Source organism: Dermochelys coriacea, chromosome 9, assembly GCF_009764565.3.
Source record: "Dermochelys coriacea isolate rDerCor1 chromosome 9, rDerCor1.pri.v4, whole genome shotgun sequence".
In the NCBI taxonomy this organism is placed as follows: domain Eukaryota; kingdom Metazoa; phylum Chordata; order Testudines; family Dermochelyidae; genus Dermochelys; species Dermochelys coriacea.
Window position 1 is genome coordinate 49,703,340 of NC_050076.1, and position 24,547 is coordinate 49,727,886.

The 24,547-nt window shown below is 45.2% G+C and overlaps 1 protein-coding gene across 7 annotated transcripts in view; it reads right to left on the minus strand.

Annotated features, from left to right (window-relative positions):
* Positions 1–1,999: 1,999 nt before the first annotated feature.
* PPP2R3A (protein phosphatase 2 regulatory subunit B''alpha) overlaps positions 2,000–24,547 on the minus strand; it is a 130,117-nt gene continuing 107,569 nt past the window's right edge. For 4 of the 7 annotated variants that reach the window (XM_038416906.2, XM_038416905.2, XM_038416903.2 and 1 more), the window contains 4 exons: positions 22,819–22,994; positions 15,041–15,159; positions 11,321–11,427; positions 2,012–2,910 (listed from right to left, as the gene is read on the minus strand). In XM_038416906.2, coding sequence (XP_038272834.1) covers positions 2,814–2,910; positions 11,321–11,427; positions 15,041–15,159; positions 22,819–22,994 — 499 coding nt within the window. In that variant the 3' untranslated portion in view covers positions 2,012–2,813. Of the gene's footprint in view, positions 2,911–10,406; positions 10,515–11,320; positions 11,428–15,040; positions 15,160–22,818; positions 22,995–24,547 lie in introns of all 7 variants that reach the window. The other 3 variants (XR_006274421.1, XM_043492807.1, XM_043492805.1) reach the window with 3 other exon arrangements.

Below are 24,547 nucleotides of genomic sequence, written 5' to 3' on the forward strand. Positions count from 1 at the left end.
AGAGTTTGGGTGTGGGAGGAGGCAGGGGAGGGGCACAAGACAGAGTGAGGTGGGCTCTGAGCAGTGCTTATCTGGGGGGCTCCCCAGACGTGGCGACATACCCCCTTGCTCAGCTCCTAGGCAGAGGCATGGCCAGGCAGCTGTGTGTGCTGCCTCTGCTTGCAGGCACTGCCCCCGCAGATCCCATTGACCGCAGTTTTCAGCCAATGGGAGCTGCAAAGCCACCGCTCTGGGTGGAGCAGCACTCAGAGCTGCCTGGTCTTGCTTTCCACTAGGAGCTGAGTGAAGGGGATGTCGCTGATTTCAGGGAGACCCCCAGGTAAGCATTGACCAGAACCCACCTCACCCTGTCCTGTGCTCCAACCACCTGCCCCCTCCCACACCCAAACTTTGCTGCAGCTGGGGAGGGGGAGGTGCGGAGCCAGGGAGGGAGACTGCCAGCCCTGTCAACTCCCCCCCCCCAGCACCAGCAGGGTACTTGGGCCATGTGCTGCTGCCTGCACCCCCTCCAGCACCTGGGCTGCCCTTCCCCAGTGTCCCTGGGCAGTCCTCCCCCCTGCAAGATTTAGTCAGGGGTATATAGTAAAAGTCATGGACAGGTCATGGGCTGTGAATTTTTGTTCACTGCCTGTGACCTGTCCGTGACTTTTATTAAAAATACCCATAACTAAAACGTAGCCTTAATTATCATCAAATAGTTCCGAGTGATTTGAAGATATGCAGTATCAATCTTTTCTAAAATTTGAACTTACCAGGGCTTCATTGGAACACTGTGGCTGCTTCATGCTGCTGTGGACCAGTTCAAAGCACCCAGGGCATTCTGGCATTAGCTGACAGCAGCTTTGTATCTTCTCAGCAGCACAAAGCAGCCAGAGTGTACACCTCAGTATTCCCCTCCCATCTGTGCTTCACATGGTCCCCCTACCCAGACCTAGTGTTCCATCCTGCCCTATCCCTTTTGCGCAGTTTTTCCTTCTTCCTTATCTCCCAACGTTCCTCTGTGTACACACAGTCTCATTTCCCTCTCCCTCCTTTTGCCCTGTTGAATAGATCTGGTAAGAGGCAATTTTTGAAAATAACTATTCAGGATTAAGGCTAATTTTTTTTAACCATAATTCTGCATAACTGAGATTTTTTTTCTTCAGCAGTGATTGGTGTATCAAATCTTCTTTACCTGAAAAGAGACTCAAGCAGTGCTTAATTTGTGTAAGGGCTAAACTCAGCAGTTCATGGTCCTGTCACCTCTGGGCTTCCCGTGTCAGTTTTGAAAATAAAAAAAAAATTGCTTGAGCCCCAGCTCCTAACTGCTTGAGCCCTGGCATCTCTTTCATTACAAGTTAAGCACAGCTCTCAAGAAGTTTCCCTCTTCTCAAATGGCCACCGTTCCCCATTGCTCCCAATGGGACTAAGGCCACACCTGTACTTAGCAGAGAGGGCTACTGTCTTCTGTTTGTCCCAGTAGGAATGAAGACAAATTGTCCATAGGAAATATGGTGTCCCTATGCTATCAGGAGGTAGAGAGGAGCCGATGAATGAAGATGATGGTAATCTTTGGTAAGGGGAGATGTGGCCTCAGTTCCGTGAGAAGATACGTTACTAATAAATTCATGATTGTTGCACAGTATCGCTAGAGGGCAGAGTTAAGGTTGTTTAGGTACCTTTACTGTACATTTCCATACTTTAATATGTTTGGATATTTTGAGGTTATCCTTAACTCTGAATTTCTTCAGGTTGTAATGCATGCTCTGCAATGTTTTAACCCTAAATTACTCATGTACACTCAATCTTATTATTATTTATTAATTATAGGCATTGCAGTAGTACCTAAAGGCCTGGGCCTCATTGAGCTAGACACTTGAAGGGCAGTGACAGATTTTGCCATATGTCTGTAGTTTACAATATAAGTCTAAGATTATAGATAACACTTGAATAAAACAGATGGGGGGGAGCATTAGGAAATGGAGATAATTTACATCAGCATGAGAAGCAGCACTCCATAGCACATCAGTTCCCTAATCATTCTTGAGTTTTTTGTAGGCATCTCAGCAGAGAAGAGTTTCAAGGAGGACAGTACGGTAGCATTGTTGGTATTTGCAGGGAGTTCCTCCTATCCATGAGAGAAAGTGCAAAGGTAGGTGCTAAACCTGAATTCTGTCTTAATGTTTTTTTTTTTGTCTGAGGACATTGCCCTATACAGTGAGTAAAATATGCTTAACAAATAAGTCTTTGAAGAGCTTACAGTGTAAAGCACAGAGGGCACCTTAATTTATGTGTTGTGTTTGGGGATATTTTCTGTTTCCAGAATGAACAGGACATTTTGACACTTTAAAAAAGAGAAAACTTAGTAGATGAGGCTTGATGGAACTCTTTACACGTTCATTTCAACTGAGTTAATTTGTCAGCCTAGTAAAGTTAAGGGGTACAGAATAACTAATACAGAAATGACTGCCTTGAATTAATTTGGTAATGACTACTGTGTAAGTTGCATGCAGTTTTATTATGTTTAAACATTAGATGTTAGACTATTATTGCACATGGAGACTTCATAGAATTTGTATGGCAAGACAAGAAGGAAACAAAGTGCAGTCACCATATTTAATGAGCATGCACAATAACAATTTGCAAAAAGCCTTTTTATAGAAATTACCTTCTTGCAGTTACACATATGAAGAAAAAAGGGATCTTGAATTACAGTGCATAAAATAAAGCACTTTGCTTCAAGGAAGGATTTTTAAAAAAATCCCCAAGTGTCTAAGAACCGACCACTCCTCACTTAAATATTGACAGATACTAGTTACGTGTCTTCCATTTTTCTATGATGAAAGGTCTGAGATAACCAGTTTGTCCAACTTGTCTCCAGTTTCAGGGGGAGTTAAAAGTTCGTCTGTTTCATAGTCCTCTTCAAATGATCTGCAATGAGAGAACAATGATACTGTCAAAAAATGTTTCTACATGTTTACTTTGGTTATAAAAATCTAATGTTTTCAGATACAAAAGTATCTGAACTTTTATGTTGCATTTTAATTGCTATCTGCAGTTCTATTACTTAAACTTTTACAGTTGATACTGTTGATTTTTGCAATTCCACCCACCAAGAGGTCAAAATTTGAAAATAAAGATGCAATAGCACAGAGGGATGTTTGGGAAGATTTAAATATGAACCCATTTTTCTTGTTAAAATCAAGTGATGTCCTTTAAATTGCAGTACAGGAAAATTGTGACTATGGTTCTCCTGTGTGTGTGTCTACACAGAGCACTGCTGTCAGTTATGTGCTTGTGGTCAGAGAATCTTATTTTTTAGTGGCAATAGTTGGGAACATGTGCCTGACATTCCACTCCTCTTCACCCTAAAGCCAAGTTTTGGAATAATCTCGCCCTCTCTAGCAGTCCTCTGCTGAAGCAGTGAGGAACCCTCCTCCGTGTGAAGATTTCTATTTTGTGAAACAGAATTTAGTTTTAAGATTTTTATTTAATTAAAAACACTTCTGTTCTAATGTAGTTACTTTTTCAGTGCTCCTATTCTGGTTTCAACAGGTGTGCTCCTCTTGGTGCTGATGATGATAGGGTTCACTTGCCTTCAAGATATAGGGAAATTTATCTGGCTGTGTAAGACTATCTGGCCAGGCTACGGACCCTTCTTATGGAGGAGGTCTTGGCTTTGACTCACTCAGAAACTCCCCCATGCCTCTGGAGAGTCTTGGCTTAAGTGATGCTTTGAGGCCCACTAAAATGCTGAGATCTGAGACAATTTTCTCAACCAAAACACACCATCATGTTGCATTTCAAACAGTTGGAAGCCTCAGCATCCAGCTCCTAGTATTAAAGCTCAGTGGCTCTGAAAAGTCCCTTAGTTCTAAAAGGAGGCACTATGGTAGACCTGCTTCATGGTCTGGCTGGTCGATATCACTGTTAGCAGGGGGAGTGCCATCAGACCTTCCTAGTCCTACCCATAAGGAGACTCCTTTGCGTCCTTGGAGGTTCTGCCTGAAGTTTCTGCATCCTCTTTAAAACAGCCCAGGGTGCCATGCAGTTTAAATTCTCCCCATGTCATGGATCTCTTCAGTGACAGAAGCAATCCCTGACACCGAGGAAATTTGAGAACAGGATCTTTTGGCAGAAACCACATGGCTGCCTGCGTGTTGTTCCACACTGTGTATAGCACCACCGGATCGTGCCTTCGTGTCAAGCTTGATGGCATGGAGCTAAGAGGATGGCATTCAGCACTTCCTATGCTGATCATCCCATTAGTAACTCAGCCAGCACAGGAACCCCATGGGAGTCGCATGCGCCTGTCAGCCTCTTATAGCTACCAACCCTGCCCCATGTGCCTTCACTGGGGTTACTGGTCCTATCTCACACTTGGCTGAATTGTCTGCAAAGGATAGGAAAAAGAGTAAGATCTCCAAGGGGAACATCCAAATCTTCTAAAACACAACAAGGGAAAGTGCCTGCTAAGTACTTTGGCCTTCCTTTCTGGATTCCCCAGTTTCCCCTGCACTTGCTGGGAGAGGGATGAAGAGGATGGAAAAACTTCAGTCCCTGCCCTTCTCCGAGCTGACAAAAGCCTAGCCTCTTTTCCTTCCCTTGCATGTTTTGGGAGATAATCATCAGGAGGGCAACATGCTCGGCTGCCTTCCCAAAAATGTCTCATAAGCTCTGCTGTCTGAGAAATTCAAAAGATCAGAGCTGTCCTTCCAGTATGCGAGGGCTCACTGGAGCCTGCCTTGGTTGTGTCTGGAAGTTCTGCTAAAGCCCAGGCCAAGGCTCTGGCTGGCCACTGTAAGGGGTCTGACCTTTTTAATTCACAAGCAGATGAGGTATTCGAGGAGCTGATTGTGGCACACACAACAGCTTAGGCTGCTTGCTCTAGGCCCATCATCTACTTAGAAACAGCCCAGCTTCATGTTGGCCCTCAGTCATCCTCTGATTGAGATAGGAAGTTGAGGTCATCAGGGAAATAATGTAGATCGCAGCAGGGTTCTTCCTCCAGTTCAGCTGCTTTGACCTCTGGAGGAAGGCCTCAAAGAACAACACTGGAAGGTATGCCTTCTCAAACTGATTGTACCACCATTTCCAAGCATGGCAGGCTATCTTCTTGGACCAATGGGTTATAGTGATTTCCAAACTGTTCTAAGCTTTGCAGTTCAGGGCCAAGACAAAACCCAATCTCCCTTCCACCTCCCCTTTTTCAGGGATCTTTCTTAGGGAGACTGGTGAAAGAGGTGGTTTTGACTTTACCAGAACTACCTGTGCAACTGTCTAAACCCCAAGAAAAATGCTGGCCCACACCCCACTCTGGATCACTACAAATGAAACATAAAGTGTAAAATTGTGCATGATGTCCCTAAGGAATCTATTTTTCACTCTAAACCATTGGGCCTGATTCACAGCACTTCCCCTGTGAGATGCACACTGCCACATCTTGACCAGGCAGAAGCAGAGGAAGTACCTCAGGTTCATGCTGGACAGCAACCATCCCCGTACAAGATGCTGCCCCCGGGGGTTCAAGTTATTATTATTTAGCATTTAGGAGCCCTAGTCATGGACCAGGAGCCCCAGTGTGCGAGACGCTGTAAAAACACAGAGCACAAAGACAGTCCCTGCCCCAAAGAGCTTACAAGCTAACAACGTGGCAGTGGTTATAACTCACTTGCTTTATCCCTGCCTACACAGCTCACTGAGCCTCATCTTCAGAGAAGACAATGCACATCTTCCAGCAGACATCTGACCTCTTCCAAACTTTGGTTGAGGATCAGCGAAGAGAAATCTACTCTCTAGTCTATGTATGTCTTAAGCCTGATAGAATAGCTGGCACCTTTTGGGAGCTGATTTCTGTCTCTCAAAAGACAGGAGGATGGTCCTTTGTCCAGGGGTGGGTAAACTATGGCCTGCAGGCCACATCTGGCCCACCAATCCAGCTCTCAAGCTCCAGCTGGGGAGCGGGGTCTGGGGCTTGCCCTGCTGTGATGCTTCACCCAGGGAACTGGATTGAGGGCTGCTCCGTGTGGCTCCTGGAAGCAGCACCATGGTCCCCCACTCTGGCTCCTATGCATAGGGGCAGCCAGGGGGCTCCACTCTGCACACTGCCCTTGCCGCTCCCATTGGCCAGAAACCATGACTAATGGGAGCTGAAGGGGCAGCACCTGGGGCCAGGGCAGTGTGCAGAGATGCCTGGCTGCACCTCTATGTAGGAGCCAGAGGGGGGACATGCTGCTGCTTCCAGGAGCTGCTTGAGGTAAACACTGCCCGGAGCCTGCACCCCTGAGCTACCACCTTGTGCCCCTGCCCCGATGCCCCTTCTGCACCCCAAACCTCTCATCCCCAGCCCCAGCCAAAGCCCCCTTCTGCACCCTGAACTCCTCATTTCTGGCCCCACCTGGAAGACACCCTCTCTTGCACCCCAACCCCAATTTCTTGAGCATTCATGGTCTGCCATACAATTTCTATACCCAGATGTGGCCCTCAGGCCAAAAAGTTTGCCCACCCCGCCTTAGTCGGTGTTTCTTGCTATGTAAAAGGAACTAGCCAAGGAATGCCCTTTCTCAGGGTTCTGGGGCTAATAGCAACATGTTCCTTTGTCACGCCATAAACAAAGCTCAGGAGGAGACCCTGTCAGAGTTAATGGGATCATGTGTATAAACAGTCTGAGATTCTCTGGGCATGCTAGTATGACCTCCACTAGACATCTGTGGAGTGTGACTTTACTTGAGGTCTCTAGGGCAACTACATGGAGCTAGGTCCCTACTTTTAGTCACTACTTTCTTAAGCCACCTTCTAGAGCAGTGTTTCCCAAACGGGGGGTGCTGCTTGTCCAGGCCCATTTGTTTACCTGCTGCGTCCACAGGTTCAGCTGATTGCAGCTCCCACTGGCTGTGGTTCGCCACCCTCAGCCAATGGGAGCTGCAGGAAGCGGCGCAGGCCGAGGGATATGCTGGCTGCTGCTTCCCACAGCCCCCATTGGCCTGGAGCGGTGAACTGAGGCCACTGGGAGCTGCGATCGGCCAAACCTACAGATGCGGCAGATAAACCGGCCTGGCCCGCCAGGGGCTTTCCCTGAACAAGTGGTGTCCCTAATTTGGGAACCACTGTTCTAGAGTGAGCTGAGTTTGGGCAATTTGATGTTCTAAACATTTATATAACACAGTTCCTCACCCATCCTGCTTTTGGAAGGCATTACCAGCTAGTCTGCTACAGTGGGGCTCCATGGAGGCATTCTCATGAAGGAGAAAAAGGGGGCAGGTTACTTTTTACCACTTCTATTCTCCAAATATTGGGCAGCTATATCTTCTATCTACAGCAGAGGTGGGTAAACTACTGCCCGCGGGCCACATCCGGCCTGGCCCAGGAGGCTAGCCCCAGGCCCCAGCTGTTCCCCCCTCTCCCTCAGCATCAGTGCACTGCTCTGGGTGGCCGGGCAGCGCAGCTGTAGCGCCACCAGCCACCGGTGTTCCAGGCAGCGAGGTAACAGGACAGGGGGGGTTGGATAGAGGGCAGGGGAGTTCGAGGGTGGGTCAGGGGTGTGAATGGGGTCAGGGAGGTCAGAGGGCAGGGGTCCCAGGGGGCAGTCAGGAATGGGAGGGTTGGGTGCGGGGTGTGGGGGTGGTCAGGGACAGGGGATAGTGGCTGGGGCAACATCAGGGAACAGGGGGGTTGGGTGGAGCAGGAGTCCTGGGGGAGCCAACAGCGGGCGAGAAGCGGGGGTTGTATAGGAGGCGGGGGCTGGGCCATGCATGGCTGTTGGAGACAGCCTCCCCTAACCGACCCTCCATACAATTTTGGAAACCCGATATGGCCCTCCGGCCAAGAAGTTTGCCTACCCCTGATCTACAGCATTGGTTTGAGCCGAGATCACATTAGTAAGGATGACCTTTCAGAGCCTAGGAATGATGGAGTAGATGATGTATAGTAGTGTGCCTCACCCTGCCAATGACTGCATGAGTTGGTCTGTGTCCTGATGATTCAGTGACAAACAGCAATATTTCACCTCAAGGGTACTATTTCCAGTTGCAGGAGCTGTTAGGACAGATGGCTGGATCTAGGAGTAACCACTCTGCTAGAGAATTCAGTCTTGGACATCTATGCGTCTAAGCAGAAAGACAGAATTTCCCTCCAGTTGACAAAGAACTTGACCTGGCTTGACTCTGGAATCAATCCCTTTGTTGAGGGGATGTGAACGCAACCATAAAACAAACAAAAAATCACCTCTCAACCACCTTACCCACACACACACAACAAATGGAAAAATGAGGAAGCTGATAGCAGTGAATGTAAATCAGAAAGTAGGAATTGTAGAAAATTGATAAGGGAAGAAAAAGGACACTATGGAGAGCAGAGTTCAGGACAATAAGTATTTCAAGTATATAAGGAACAAAATTGGTCCATTACTAGATGAAAATGGTAGAATTGTCACTAATAATGTAGAAAAGGCTGAAGTGTTCAATAAACATTTGTTCTATATTTGGGAAAAAACTGATGATGAAATACTTAGCAAGTCCAAAAGTAACTCAATAGGATGTTAAACAGCAGTAATTAAAGATAGATATTTTTAAATTAGCAGGTCCATATAACTTGCATAAAGAGTTTTAAAGAGCTGTCCAATGCACACTTGGCGCTATTCTATTCCTTTTCAATACATCTTGGAACACTGGAGAAGTTCCAGAGGCCTGGAAGAAAGCTAATGTACCATAATTTAAAAAGGGTAGATGGGATGATCCAGATAACCATAGGCCTGTCAGCATGATTTGTACCTGGGCAAGATGCTGACTTGGTATCACGTGACATTTTGATTAAAAAATTAGATGGATATAAAATGAATAGGGCACACATTATATGGATTAAAAACTGGCTAACTGACAGGTCTCAAAATGTAATTGTAAAAGAGGAATCATCATCGAGCATGTGTATTTCTAGTGGAGTCCGTCAGGGATTGGTTGTTGGCCCTATACTATTTAATATTTTTTATCAATGACCTAGGAAGAAAACACAATCATCACTGATAAAGTCAGGAGATGAGAGACAGATGGTGGGAGTGGTAAATAATGAAAAGGACAGGTTACTGATGCAGAAAGAGCTGGATTATTTGGAAAACTTCTGGTCTATAAGGTTCCATTGTTGAAGGTGATCACAGTATCCAGGAAGTTGATGCTAGTGTGGGAGTGCTCCAGAGAGAGTTTAATGGATGGCTGGTGGTTGCTGAAGTTGTGGTGGAAATCTATGAGGGAGTTTAAGCCATGTGTCAAGAGGATGAAAATATCATCGAAGTATCACAGGTATACCATTGATTTTGTGGTGCATTTGTCCAGAAATTCTTCCTCAAGGTGGCCCAGGAAGAGTTAGGCATAATTGGGGAGCCATCCTAGTACCCATGGCTATTCCCATGGTTTGGACAAAGTATTTGTTGTTGAGTGTTAAATTGTTATGGGTGAGGATGAAATGAATGAGTATATAATGTATTTGAGGTGGATATCTGAGTGCTGTCCATTGTCTTGTCGATATTTGAGGCAAGCAGCTATGCCATCATGGTGAAGGATGTTAGTGTACAGAGAAATGACGTCCATGGTGGAAAGGATGATGATCTGAAAGAGTTGTTAATGTGGCAGAGTTTCTGGATAAAGTCAGTTGTCTTAGAGGAAGCTGGCCCTGTGTATGGTGAGTGATTTGAGGATGATTTCTCTAAGACCTGATATTCTTTCAATAAGTGTGCCATGGCCAGATACGGTAAGTCTGTCTAGGTTTCCTTGTTTGTATATCTTGGGAAGCATGTAGCAGGTCCCTGGGGTGGGTTCTTTGGGGATGGGGTTGTAGTGTTTCCCTTGAAGTTATTTGGGGAAGGATTTGATGATATCCTTACATTTCTGGGTGTGAGGTCTTCTTTGAATTCTTTACAGTAAGCAGTGTCAGCAAGTTGTCAGTTGGCCTCGTTAATGTAGTTGTTACATGCTAAGCACTACGATGGCACCCACTTTGTTTGTTTGATCACTATCTAGTGGTTAAGTATCAGGAAGTGTATAGCTGTCCTCTCCGCAGTGGAGCACTTGTGGTGGATGTGATGATTAAGGATTTCACAGTCAATATTTTCCCCCAAAGCAATCAATGCAATGATCAAGTGTGTGATTTCATCCACTGTGATCTCCAGTCATATGGTTCTTTTTTCTTATGACAGACAGTGATAGTTGTGGAGGGTGGTGTTATTATTGTGAAAGAATTCTTTGTCCTCATCCTTAAAGGAAAACTGCACAACGTCTTCAAAAGATGAGCCTGGGAGCTTAAATTCATAACTTTGCTAGACACTAAAAATCATGGTCTTAATAAAGACCCTGGATTTATGGTTTATTATAACAGTCTGTAACCCACTAACCCCCCCCTTTTTGTCCTATGACTACAGAGGTGTTAATTGGCTACTTCACCTTGAATGGGTCTCTTACAACAGTGGTTCTCAACCAGCAGCATGTGGAGGTCTTCTGTGGGGGTGGGTACATCAACTAATCCAGATATTTGCCTAGTTTTACAACAGGCTACATAAAAAGTGAAGTCAGTACAAACTAAAATTTCATACAGTGACTTGTTTATACTGCTCTATATACTATACGCTGAAATGTGGTAAACTATTTATATTCCAATTGATCTTTTTTATAATTATATAGTAAAAAGGAGAGAGTAAGCAATTTTTCAGTAAGTGTGCTGTGACACTTTTGTATTTTTATGTCTGATTTTGTAGGTGAGGTAAAACTTGGGGGTACGCAAGACAAATCAGACTCCTGAAAGAGATACAATAGCCTGGAAAGGTTGAGAGCCAATGTCTTATAATATTTGTTAACTATGTATGCTAAACAATCTGTTCCACCTTGTATTTAGCTGTGACACTTGAGTACATTTCCCGGGCCTGAAGAAGAGCTCTTTAGAAGCTCAAAAGCTTGTCTCTTTCACCTACAGAAGTTGGTCCAATAAAATATATTCTCTCATCGACCCTGTTACTCATCTAGACTGACATTCCACTTTTGACAATCATCCTGCTGGTTTTGATTACACCCTTTAGATCATTAGTGCCATCTTCTAGCAATATTCCAAGGTCTCATTTTCTATCTGCCTTGCATTTCTATACTACCACTGTAATACATATATACTCTTATTCTGAAACAAACAATGAAGATTATCTACATTTTTTTACCTTCTAGCATTTGCTGTAAGTATCTGCCTGTTGATCTGAAGTAGGCAAATGCTCCCCTTCTCTCCCTCTGTGGCCTAGTTTCAGGCAGTTTTTTATATACAAAATGTGTGGGATTATTGCATTTAAGATAGCTGCACAAATGTCAACACCTACCCTTCTTGTAACTGCTCATTTCCAGATTCTTCAGCAACAAGAAGCTCGTACTCCTCTGCAGCATATCTGTCCCAGTCAGAGGGCTCCGGTCCATCATTTTCAACATCCTAAACACATCAGAAAAGCAAATTAAATAGAATGTTCTTACTGATCAACAAACTTGTTTTGCAAAAGCTTCTCACCTATCTACAACCATGTGCATTTCTGCAACACTGTTGGGGTTTGAAAATGCCTTAAGGAAAACAACTCAATCCAAGATTAGTCGCTTAAAGAAAAACCATTTAAATTATGGACTGGTCAAGTTCTTTAAACAAAGGCCTAAGTAAACAAATATGTTTTCCATTAGGCTTTAAAACTTGGACACAGGTGGAGTACTTTGCCAACTATCTTGAATAATGACATTCCAAAAATGTCAAGCAATAATAACTGCAAATCTGAACTGCTCTGGCAGGACATACTGTTAGAGCAAGGGAACTCTGCCTAGTGACTGGTTCTCAGATAATTGCAGGACACCCCTTTGAATTGCACCCACAACCAAGCATGCAGGTTTTTCAGAACTTTGTGCACAAGAGCAATATGCTCAGAGAACTCCTTTCCATGTATGAGTTGGGCCATGCCTTTCACCCCAGCTGAGCTTTTCAAGAAACATACAATGCTAGCCCCAAGTAACAATGCAGCAGTGGGCCCTGGAAGTAACAAAGTCCTGGGTCACTATAAGAAAAGGAGTACTTGTGGCACCTTAGAGACTAACAAATTTATTAGAGCATAAGCTTTCGTGAGCTACAGCTCACTTCATCGGATGCATTTGGTGGAAAAAACAGAGGAGAGATTTATATACACACACACAGAGAACATGAAACAATGGGTTTATCATACACACTGTAAAGAGAGTGATCACTTAAGATAAGTCATCACCAACAGCAGGGGGGGGAAGGAGGAAAACCTTTCATGGTGACAAGCAAGGTAGGCTAATTCCAGCAGTTAACAAGAATATCAGAGGAACAGTGGGGGGTGGGGTGGGAGGGAGAAATACCATGGGGAAATAGTTTTACTTTGTGTAATGACTCATCCATTCCCAGTCTCTATTCAAGCCTAAGTTAATTGTATCCAGTTTGCAAATTAATTCCAATTCAGCAGTCTCTCGTTGGAGTCTGTTTTTGAAGCTTTTTTGTTGAAGTATAGCCACTCTTAGGTCTGTGATCGAGTGACCAGAGAGATTGAAGTGTTCTCCAACTGGTTTTTGAATGTTATAATTCTTGACGTCTGATTTGTGTCCATTCATTCTTTTACGTAGAGACTGTCCAGTTTGGCCAATGTACATGGCAGAGGGGCATTGCTGGCACATGATGGCATATATCACATTGGTAGATGCGCAGGTGAACGAGCCTCTGATAGTGTGGCTGATGTGATTAGGCCCTATGATGGTATCCCCTGAATAGATATGTGGACAGAGTTGGCAACGGGCTTTGTTGCAAGGATAGGTTCCTGGGTTAGTGGTTCTGTTGTGTGGTGTGTGGTTGCTGGTGAGTATTTGCTTCAGATTGGGGGGCTGTCTGTAAGCAAGGACTGGTCTATCCGTTGCCAACTCTGTCCACATATCTATTCAGGGGATACCATCATAGGGCCTAATCACATCAGCCACACTATCAGAGGCTCGTTCACCTGCGCATCTACCAATGTGATATATGCCATCATGTGCCAGCAATGCCCCTCTGCCATGTACATTGGCCAAACTGGACAGTCTCTACGTAAAAGAATGAATGGACACAAATCAGACGTCAAGAATTATAACATTCAAAAACCAGTTGGAGAACACTTCAATCTCTCTGGTCACTCGATCACAGACCTAAGAGTGGCTATACTTCAACAAAAAAGCTTCAAAAACAGACTCCAAAGAGAGACTGCTGAATTGGAATTAATTTGCAAACTGGATACAATTAACTTAGGCTTGAATAGAGACTGGGAATGGATGAGTCATTACACAAAGTAAAACTATTTCCCCATGGTATTTCTCCCCCCCACCCCACCCCCCACTGTTCCTCTGATATTCTTGTTAACTGCTGGAATTAGCCTACCTGCTTGTCACCATGGAAGGTTTTCCTCCTTTCCCCCCCCTGCTGTGGGTGATGGCTTATCTTAAGTGATCACTCTCCTTACAGTGTGTATGATAAACCCATTGTTTCATGTTCTCTGTGTGTGTGTATATAAATCTCTCCTCTGTTTTTTCCACCAAATGCATCCGATGAAGTGAGCTGTAGCTCACGAAAGCTTATGCTCTAATAAATTTGTTAGTCTCTAAGGTGCCACAAGTACTCCTTTTCTTTTTGCGAATACAGACTAACACGGCTGCTACTCTGAAACCTGGGTCACTATGGCACAATTCCTCTCCCTCCTGGGTATGCACTGCCTTCAGATGTTGTGCGAGGTGCTGTGCAAACACACAACAAGAGCCAACACAGATGGGAAAGAATTAAGACAGTCTTACGGGTAAGGACATGCCCAAAACAGACACTTGCATTAGATTAGAGGAAGGATCAGCTCTATCGTAGTTAAGGTTAGAAAGCCCTTTCTGTTTATAGGACAACTCTAAGTGACCTAAACTCTGCACAGCTACTTGGCTTGCCTTGACAGTTGGAGTGCACCTAGGGTGTATGTGATGGGGTTATTATTAGGACTGTCAAACGATTAAAAAAAATTGCAATTAATTAGAAGATTAAAATAATTAGTTGCAAATAATCAGTTTTAATCGCACTGTTACACAATATTAGAATACCAATTTAAATGTATTTATAAATATTTTTGGATGTTTTGTTTTCGATTATAACAGAATCAATGTGTACAGTGCTCACTTTATATTTTTTATTACCAATATCTGCATTGTAAAAAAGTAAACAAAAGAAATAGTATTTTTCAGTTCACCACATACAAGTACTGTAGTGCAATCTCTTTATGGTGAAAGTGCAACTTACAAATGTAGAATTAATATTTTTGTTACATAACTACATAAAAAGAAAACAATGTAAAACTTTAGATCCTACAAGTCAACTCAGTCCTATTTCTTGTTCAGTCAATCGCTAAGACAAACAAGTTTGTTTATATTTATGGGAGGTAATCCTGCCTGCTTCTTATTTACAATGTCACCTGAAAGTGAGAGTAAGTGTTCGCATGGCACTGTTGTACTAAGTGTACAGGACTGACTTTATAGTATTCTGTTGTTGTAATTGAAATCAATATATTTGAAAAAGTAGAAAAACATCCAAAAACATTTATAATTTAAAGTGCTATTCTATTGTTTAACAGTGCAATTAAAACTGATTAATCATGACTATTTTTAAAATCTAGTTCATTAGCTTTCCGTTAATCGCTTGAGTTATCGGCGATTAATTGAAAACCTAGTTTTTATGGATCCAAATTTAGGGTTATTTGACCAATGGGTTACCAAGATACAAGACTCCCTCCTATCTCCCCTCCAAAAACATTTTTTCTTAAGGTTGACAATTTCTACCAATGATCTACACCAAGACACTGTAAATTGAAACCCAACCCAGGGCAGAAATCTGAAAATGAACTGTTAGGCATGTTGCTACAATCTTGTTTCACTTGTTTCAGTTCTCCACCCCACCCCTTTCCATATCTGCTGCTTTTCTCTACAACAAGCCAAACTTCACTGTCCCTAAAAATAGTTTTGGGGTAGCAATGTTTGGAGACCCTGCTTTATACCTTCTGTATTGCAAAGGGATCCCGCTGTTCATTGTCCAGGTACTTTTCTAAGTTAAAGAAGGTGTTGTAGAATACATGAGCCATTCTGCATCTCTTCAAGTCCCGCAGCGTCACCCTTCCTGTAGAAAGAGCATGCGTTATTTTAGTAGCACATTCTTAATTAGTGAGTAGTAGGACCCATTTAGCACAGGTCTTTTCTAATTTAGGATAATACCACTAGGGTGTGTGTTTTTTCATGCTGCCAATGCCCATTTATTAGCCAAGCAAATAGATCTGTGTCTAGCTTGGACCAAGGATGAGGAGGCATCTCATCTGGCTTCCGTGGTTGTTTTGCATTCTGCTTCCTATATGCAGATTTCACACACCATTCATGCCTGTCTAAAAGAGCACATCTTGGACTGTGTTCTTACGTTACTCAATAGCCAGAGAGGTGCTAAGTAATAAATGGTTAGCACTACAGTCCTCATACTGCATGACACACTGGCCATTGTAGAGCATGCCAGCATGTGCAGCAATTTAATTTCATAGGTCCTAATATGGTTTTATGATTAGAGGTATCTGGGTTCTTCCAGTAGAATTATTGCCTCAGGCTGTTGTATGATTGGGCTATTTTTGTGTTTCCTGTGGCCGCTTATCAGATAGTGTCAATAATGGGTAGTACTTGAGTCATATTTATTGACAAGCTATTGCTGTAAACTGCTCCTTACTAGGCCTATATTTCCCATTTACTGACTTTTGCAATTCCAAGATAATTTGCTGAAGTTCAGATGGTGCTTTGTAGTCTGGTTTTTGTGCTATGGCTTCCTACAGGTTCTACCTTCACAAATTTTTGCTCATACAGATACTCATGAAACTCAACCCAACCCAAAACAATGGCCAGCATTGCTATTTCAATCTAAGCACAGTTCTGTTGCGTTTTAGTCAGTGCTTTAGAAACACATGTTGCTGGGCAATCATCTTGCAGAAGGACATTATCCAGTCCCCTCAATGTATGTGGCTTCTGCACTGCTGTTTGGTGTAAGGTTCTTTTCTTTGGCATGGTCCAAAATGTTACACATTGTTCCTCTCATTGTGTTGATTAAAATCAGGAGATCATCATTGTTACCTCATCCAGATCCCTCCATTGCAGGACAAGCTGCTGAGGGAATCCTGAACAGAAGCTACTTCAACTGTAAAGGTGATTTGAAGGTGCAGTTTTGCAGTGAACCTCCCAATACAGGCTACACTTTTGATTTCCATCTTAACCTACAACGGAGCTTTTTAATTCACCCTCCACCCCACCGTTAAGCAAGACTGAATCTAAATAATATTTAAAATATATATTACAACCACCAGGTAATCCATCATTTAATTGGATGTGTGTGTGTGGGGGGGGGAATCCTCCATTACTTGAAATCTTTAAATGAAGATTAAATGCCTCTTTCTAAAAGAGAGAACATCCAGCTGAGCTAGAGTCCAGGAGCCTGGTGACATACCATGGCTCATGCAATGCAGGAGGTCAGATTTGATGATCATAATGTTCCCTTCAAGCCATAAAACCTATGAACTCAAGAATTTACACTAGGTCTTGGATTGTAGCGCTGAACCTAAACTTTCTCTTGGGGTGTGTTTTTGCTCATCACCCAGGCCTACAGTAGCACAAGTCATCCATGAGGTCAACAAAAGTAAGTTAACCCATTTGCTAATGGGTTAATGGAGATTGGTAGGGAACAGTTCACCACCTACAGGGCTTAGCAAATGGGTTAAACTGCTTCTTTTGAACTCATGGCTGACTTTTCCACCCCTCCCAGAGAGAGGTTTTGCACACAGGCAATTTGTGAGACTTTTTAGCTGGGCTAAGGAAAAGGAGAGATTACTCACTTCACACAGTAACTGGAATTGTTTGAGATGTTTTGTTTCTATGGGTGCTCCATGTTAGGTGGCTGCAGACCAGTTTGCCTTTTACTGGAAACTTTTCTTCAGCTGTGTCTGCAGGTCCAGACCAAGGGTCTATAGGGTGGGGCAGACCTTCTGCTGGTCAAGTTCCTCCTCAACAATGATGTACAAAGTACTCTGAGGTGGAGGGGAAAGAAGGTGGGTAGTGGAGCACCCAGAGAAGGACGCATCTTGAAGAACTCCAGTTACTGTACAAAGTTAGTTACCTCCCCTTCTTTGTGTTTTTGCCCCTATGGGTGCTCCACGTTAGGTGACTCCCAAGCAGTACCTTGATTATGGAGAAGAGTGCTGAGGAGATGAGTTCAGAGAACAGCCTCACCTAAGACTGTATTTGAGTTGGAGATATAAATGACGTGGAAAAGTGTGCACAGAAGACCAAATGGCAGCTTTACAAATGTCTGTAATGGGTATGTTTTTTAAGCAGTGCTACTGAAATGGATTTAGCTCTGGTGGAATGGGCCAATGCCCTAGGATGAGGGTGCACTCCAGAAGCCTTGTAACATTCTAAGATGCAGCCTGAGACCCATTTTAGATAGTCGGTGTGTTTGGAGAGAGAAAATCCCTTCATTCTTTTGTCTGTCTCTCTGTGATGGGGGCTTGAAATTGGTACTTCTGGTCCTGTGGTTGATGGTCAATAAATTGTGCAAATTTGGTGTAATTGGTGTAATAGTACTTTGTCAACAAGGCACGATAGTTGGTGACACTGAACTGTACTGCAGCCAAGAAATAGCTCTTGCTGCCAAGAAGATCAACGCACTTGAGCTCTTCATCATGAGGAGCTGATCTTGCCTGGTGGTGTCTGCTCCTTTCATTGACCACACGTCGACCACAAGAAAAAGGATATTCAGAGCCCTTGGCTGGAATATAGTATTTTTTGTGAGCCCTGTTGCACCTGGGTGGGATGGTGACAGGTGTCACCAGGCCATAACATCTGGCAGACAAGAGGGTGTCATGAATAGACAGCACTAGTTTGCCTTGAGATGTGGTGTGGAGAGTATCCGCCAGAGTGTGTTAGAGCTCTTGTATCTCTTCCAGGGTAATCTATAGTCTTGGTCACCCTTTTTATCACGTCCTGGAACAATCTAAAATAATCCACATAGGATGATGGAGGGGGCATAACTGCTTCATACAGAAATGATGAGGATTATTTGTTGGAAGGAGGTACTTCCTCCTCTGCTCTTAACTCCTGGTCCTCCTTGAAGTCTCCCTGAGGATGTTTGGGATGCTTCATAGTGAAGGGCTCCCTAGGTACTGAAGACTGCTCCTGCTCATGGGTCCTTGTATGTTAGGGCATGCTGTCGAACTGGAGAGGGCCCAAGGATTCCAGAAAGCTTGTGGTTGGGGTATGGAAAGGGAGTGGGACTCCAAGCATGCTCCTGCAAAGATTGGTGGGTCTCGTTTCCAGATCATCATCACCAGGTACACCTGCCAGGGAGGGAGACTGGAAAGAAAAGGTGGCTGAATCTTGGATGGAGATGTCATATTCTGAAGATGTATCAACCCCCCTGTCCAATAGACAGGCTAGGGATGTTGGTACCTGTGTCTGAGTAGGTGCTGGTATCCAAGTCAGTACCAGTGGCCGAGCTTTTGTGGGAGGATGCACCGATACTGACTGGTAGGTTGTACAGGTAATACTGACAGTGACATCCTCCCCTAATCTCTTAGTCCTGGTCTACACTACAAGTTTAGGTCGAATTTAGCAGCGTTAGATCGATTTAACCCTGCACCCGTCCACATGATGAAGCCATTTTTGTTGACTTAAAGGGCTCTTAAAATCTATTTCTGTGCTCCGGGTCGAATTTGGGGTAGTGTGGACACAATTTGATGGTATTGGCCTCCGGGAGCTATCCCAGAGTGCTCCATTGTGACTGCTCTGGACAGCATTTTGAACTCAGATGCACTAGCCAGGTACACAGGAAAAGCACCAGGAACTTTGGCCAGCATGGCGAACTCAGCAGCATTTGGAGCACAGGTGACCATGCAGTCCCCCCAGAATCATAGAGCGTAGAATGTTTCTATGCTCCCCCTATCAACTTCGTCCCTGAGGTTATCGCAGATTAGAAGGCGAAAAGAATGCACTCGTGATGACATGTTTTCTGAGCTCATGCAGTCTTTCTGCACTGATAGGGCACAGCTTAATGCATGGAGGCATTCAGTGGCAGAGGCCAGGAAAGAATTGCTGTGTTTGCTTAACAGCAAAAGTATCATAGATTCATAGTTACTAAGGTCAGAAGGGACCACTATGTCATCTAGTCTGACCTCCTGCACAATGCAGGCCACCCACTCCTGCAAAAAACCTCTCACCTATGTCTGAGCTATTGAAGTCCTCAAATCGTGGTTTAAAGACTTCAAGGAGCAGAAAATCCTCCAGCAAGTGACCTGTGCCCCACGCTACAGAGGAAGGTGAAAAACCTCCAGGGCCTCTTCCAATCTGCCCTGGAGGAAAATTCCTTCCCGACCCCAAATATGGCGATCAGCTAAACCCTGAGCATATGGGCAAGATTCACCAGCCAGATACCCAGGAAAGAATTTTCTGTAGTAACTCAGATCCCACTCCATCTAACATCCCATCACAGGCCATTGGGCCTATTTACCATGAATATTTAAAGATCAATTAATTACCAAAATCATGTTATCCCATCATACCATCTCCTCCATAAACTTATCGAGTTTAATCTTAAAGCCAGATAGGTCTTTTGCCCCCACTGCTTCCCTTGGAAGGCTATTCCAAAACTTCACTCCTCTGATGGTTAGAAACCTTCATCTAATTTCATGCCTCGCTAGTGATCCTGCCTGAGCCAGGTCACTGTGTCACATGCACTCCACGCTGTGGCAGCCTTGGGCGGGGGCATGACCACTTTGTGAACAGGAAGGCCATAGTGGTTGTCACATTCACCTAACACATGAAAGGTCCCTGGTTTGAAACAGGTCACTGTTCCTTTTTATGACTCCCCTCCTGCATTTTTAGTCTTAGAACAAACCACACTGTGAAATTTTACTTTGAATTATATCAATTATGAGTTAAATAATATGGAAGCTCTCTCTCAATTATAGTCCCGGGTTCCTTACCTTTCAGCTGGTCTGATAAATTCACATTTTTGTTAGGGGTGGGGGAAAATTTTCATTAAGCCTTTTATAGGGACTAAATGCTATCTAGGACTCTGATTTAATCTTAACGTGGCCCAGAGAGTGCAATCCTTCGTTCTGGATTTGTCATTCCACAAGTTGAACTGCTCCTTACTACTGTCCAGGCTTCATGAGCCATGGGAGCAAGGGGTAGGCTGAGGTAGATGCGACTGCACGGTGCTGCTGGCTGGGAGAGCAGCCTGAGGCAGAAGCCTCCAGCTCGCATGATATTCCAGGCAGGACTGAATCTCCATGAGATGAAACTTAAAGAAGAGAATGATTTGGAGTCACTCCCATTCGATGCTCTAAGAAGAGAATAGCCATGTCTGTCCAGGCACCCCATATCAACCTCACCGAGGGCTGCCAGGAGCACCCAGGAGACGTTAAACAGCTATCAGTCCTACTATACCGTCTGCTGCGAAGGCAAGGAGCTGCTGCTGTGTAGCAATGAGGTGCTGCATCTGCCAGCAGCACCCAGGAGACGTATGGTGACAGTGAGCTGAGCAGGCTGCATGCTTGCCATGGTATGAGCGGGGCCGGTGTCCAGGACCCCGGCTGGCAGGAGCCGGCGGCCGGAGCCCCAGACCGGCAGCGGCCTGAGCTGTTCAGCCCACTGCCGGTCTGGGGCTCTATCTGCCAGCCCCGCTCAGCCCGCTGCCTGCCTGGGGTTCTGATCATCCAGGCAGGCAGCGGGCTGAGCGGGGCTGGAGGATGGGACCCTGGAAAAAAGGCGCGAAATGATAGGCTGCCATTGCTTTCACAGCGGGGGGCCCTGACGACATGTACCTAAAACCACCCACGACAAAGTTTTTGCCCTATCAGGCATTGGGAGCTTAACCCAGAATTCCAATGGGCAGCGGAGACGGCAGGAACTGTGGGATAGCTACCCACAGTGCACCGCTCTGTATGTCGACGCTAGCCACGGTAGTGAGGATGCACTCCTCAGCTTGGTACCACTTGATTCACCAGGGCACTCCGCCGACTTAATGCGCTTAGTGTGGACATATGCAATCAACTGTACAAAATCAAATTCTAAACATCGACATCTATAAAATCGACCTAATTTCATAGTGTAGACATACACAATTAGTAGAGGGGATTCATGCTCCTCTGTCACACAGAGGTCTTTGTGAGACGAAAGAGGATAGAACCGGTGATCCAGGGCAGTAGTCCTTGAGTCAAGTGGTACCAGAGACCTAATGGATGTGTGGTCCACATGCTCCTTATGGCTATTTCCCACAGAGGATGCCAAAGTTGGGGCCGGTGCTTTGAGGAGTCCCTGTGTTTGGAGGGCTCTAAAGCTACAGAGGCCAGTGCTGAGTGGGGTTGCTTGCCAAGAGACTTCTCGGTATGTGAGGTGCTTGGTAGACCTTTCTGATGGAGCCAGAAGAAGCAGAAGCCTCAGCAGTACCCGGAGCGGGATGTGAGATCTCCTCAGTACCTGGTCTCTGGGGTGAATTTCCCTGTGCTTAGACTGTTTATCAGGAGACTGAGATCTCTTCTGCTTAGAATGTCTGGAGGCTTCAGAAGTTGTCCCTTGGTCTTTGATGGCTGGAACTGAAGTTGTCACCGGAGCACTGAGAGGCTGAGGCCTATGTATGGGGGGAATCAGACCCCGTGGTCTCAGGGAACACTCCATGAAGAACAGTTTAAATCTGTCCTCCTTCAGCTTCTTTGATCTGCTCTTTAATCTGAAGCAAACCTTACAGTTTGACGGGACATGGAACTCTCTGAGGCAGTAAAGGCAGCTGGAATGCCCTTTGCTGAGTGGGAAAGACCTGTGAAAGGTCTGGAAGGGTTTGAAGCCCAGAGTTTTGGGCACAACCTGCAGAAGGGAGGCTATGGGCAAAAAGGCCAAGGGTAGCATAGGCCCTACCACTGCCAATGAAGAAAAGGAAGGGGTGGAGCCCAAGGCAGTTCCAGGCAGTGCCATGTCTGAGTGGTGACAGAGTGAGAGTGTGTAGGCAGTGTGCACCACATGCAGAGCTCATAGCTCAGCTCTGCACAGGCCTTTGTGTGGGTGAGGATAGTGCCAGAAGAGCCTGGGGGTGGCGGATGGCACTAGTGTTGCATAGTAGCCCAGAATGGCTGCATAGGTGCCCTCCAGCCTGGCTAGGGCGATCCCCTGTCTGTAGAGCCAGGTGCACAGGCCCTGCCCAGAACCTGGCCTTTGGCAGGAGCTGTAGACACTCAGCCACCAGGCCTAACTCATTTAGTACAAAGCTTATGAAATGTCAGCATGCCTTTCTACCTCTCCTGCCTAATGGACTATTTCATTGCAGGGTTAATGGGCTGCCATACTTCTCTCAGCAGTGTCAGAGAAGAGGAGAATTTCTGTTGGGCAAAGTGGTTTTTTTGCTCTCTCTATTATGTGTTTGCCCTACTCTATGATACATGGAATGGTATGACATGAGCAGGCTGTAGCCCATCTCCTCCTTGTTATAAATCAGAAATTAAAAAACTAGTGATGTTAATCTAGCAAGAATTAGTCACTATAAACCCCTTACTCCTTGTGTCTTGATTGTTACTATTTGTGCAGGGATGTGCAAGCAACCTCCTCCTCCCCCATGTCCAACCACTTAGCATGGACATGGACCATGTAGGCGTAGTGGAGAGAGAACCCAAATGAGCTCTTAAAATAAAAACAGAGTGAGCATAGGTGGGAACTTGGCCTCACTAAACACCTCCAACAGGATGGGTTTTACAGCAGCTCTTACCATCCCCATCTGGCTTCACCAGGTCGAGCATTTGGCACAGTAAGTCATGGAATGGCAATGGCTCAATGCCCATCGCTTCCATCCTCTCACACTGTTCCTCGTAAAAATACTCCAGTTCATACATGGACAGCACGCCATCTCCATCCAAATCCAGGCAGCGGAACCAGTATTCGATACTAAGGAAGAAGAAGAGAATTAGTCTTTTCATGTTGGCAGCAGTGCAGAAACCAGCAATATTATCTTATCCACCAGAGATCGGAGCAGTGCAAAGTCCTCTGTCCTGTATCAATCCACCATGACTGACAGCTAGAATTGCAGAGTAAAAGCAGAGTCTGACAATACCCTCAATTACTCAAGGGTAGGCATTTCCCTATTCTACAACTGGCCTTCAGTGCTGACCATGGGAGGGGGCTGGAGCAGCTCCTAGGGGTTTGGGCAGCACTAACCAAGCACCAATTAAAGTAACCTCTCTCTATAAGTCAGCTAGAGGCAGATCCTGCTGCTTCTGCCCTGAGCACTACAGGGGTCAGTTTACTCAGTAGCTTTGGTGTCTGCACAATGGAGGGGAAGCACAGTAACTGGTATTAATGAATGTACTTGGGCCTACGTTTCTCAGCAAAGGCCCAGTATTCTGTGTTTGCTGTGTCCTGGGGTATGGGAACTGCGCCCTAGTCAAAGGTGGGGTTGCCCAAACAGGCTAATTGCCTGCAGTTATCCCTACACTTGGGCTATTGACTATCTCTGGGAAACCCCTGGCAGGAGCTAAAGCAGGCCTGGGATGTTTAAAATAGTTCCCCGTGCTCTTTTATGCAAAAGGCAAAGCTCTCAAATAACTGCTGTGGCTTTAGCTACGGCCAGGCCAGGGGCAGGACTGATGGGACTCCAGTTTTCACTCTCCCTTGCCATTCACTGTCCTAAACAACTCAAGTGATTCTGTGTGAGTGGCAAGCCACTGGAGAGGAGAATGCAAGGAGAGGCTGTGTAGTATTCTCCCACACCCACTAGTTCACACATCTGCTAAGTAAATGGAATCAATGGACCACTGGATTGCAATTTTTGTCATTCTCCCCTCAGCCATTCACCACAGTCCGTAATCCCAGTTCTGAAAGGCATGTCCCATACCCTCATTGGTTCTATAACTGAGTCAGTACTAGGCAAGTATCTGGCAGGAGGGCAGTGGAGTGGCGGCAGTCAGGAAAACTGTTCTGTTCTAGCAGCATCCTACTGAGTCTCCCTCTTTGTTACCACCTCCTTCCCAGTCACTGATCTATACTAACAGTGTACAGATCACTGCAGGAAACACCTCTCTGATAAACAGCATCCCTAAAAAATCAACATACTTCAGAACCCCAAAAGTCAGGGTCCTCTGCTCAGTGGAAAAATCACTGAGACAGCAACAATGTTCCTTAGATTTGTAAAAAGAAAAGGAGTACTTGCAGCACCTTAGAGACTAACAAATTTATTTGAGCATAAGCTTTCGTGAGCTACAGCTCACTTCATCGGATGCATTCCTTAGATTAGTGCAGCTCTTTAACACCACATTGACAATGTTCGCATAACAATCTGGGATGGAGCTATGCCCCATTCTCGGCCTGTGCTTTCCTGCCACCACCTCTTCCCTGGGGTGTGGCAAGAACAGGAGGAGCACTCGATCCCGCGAAAGAGGCAGATGCATTATTGGACGAGGGTGTCCAGAACACACTGGTTGCCAAAGCCCTCAAGCTCATTC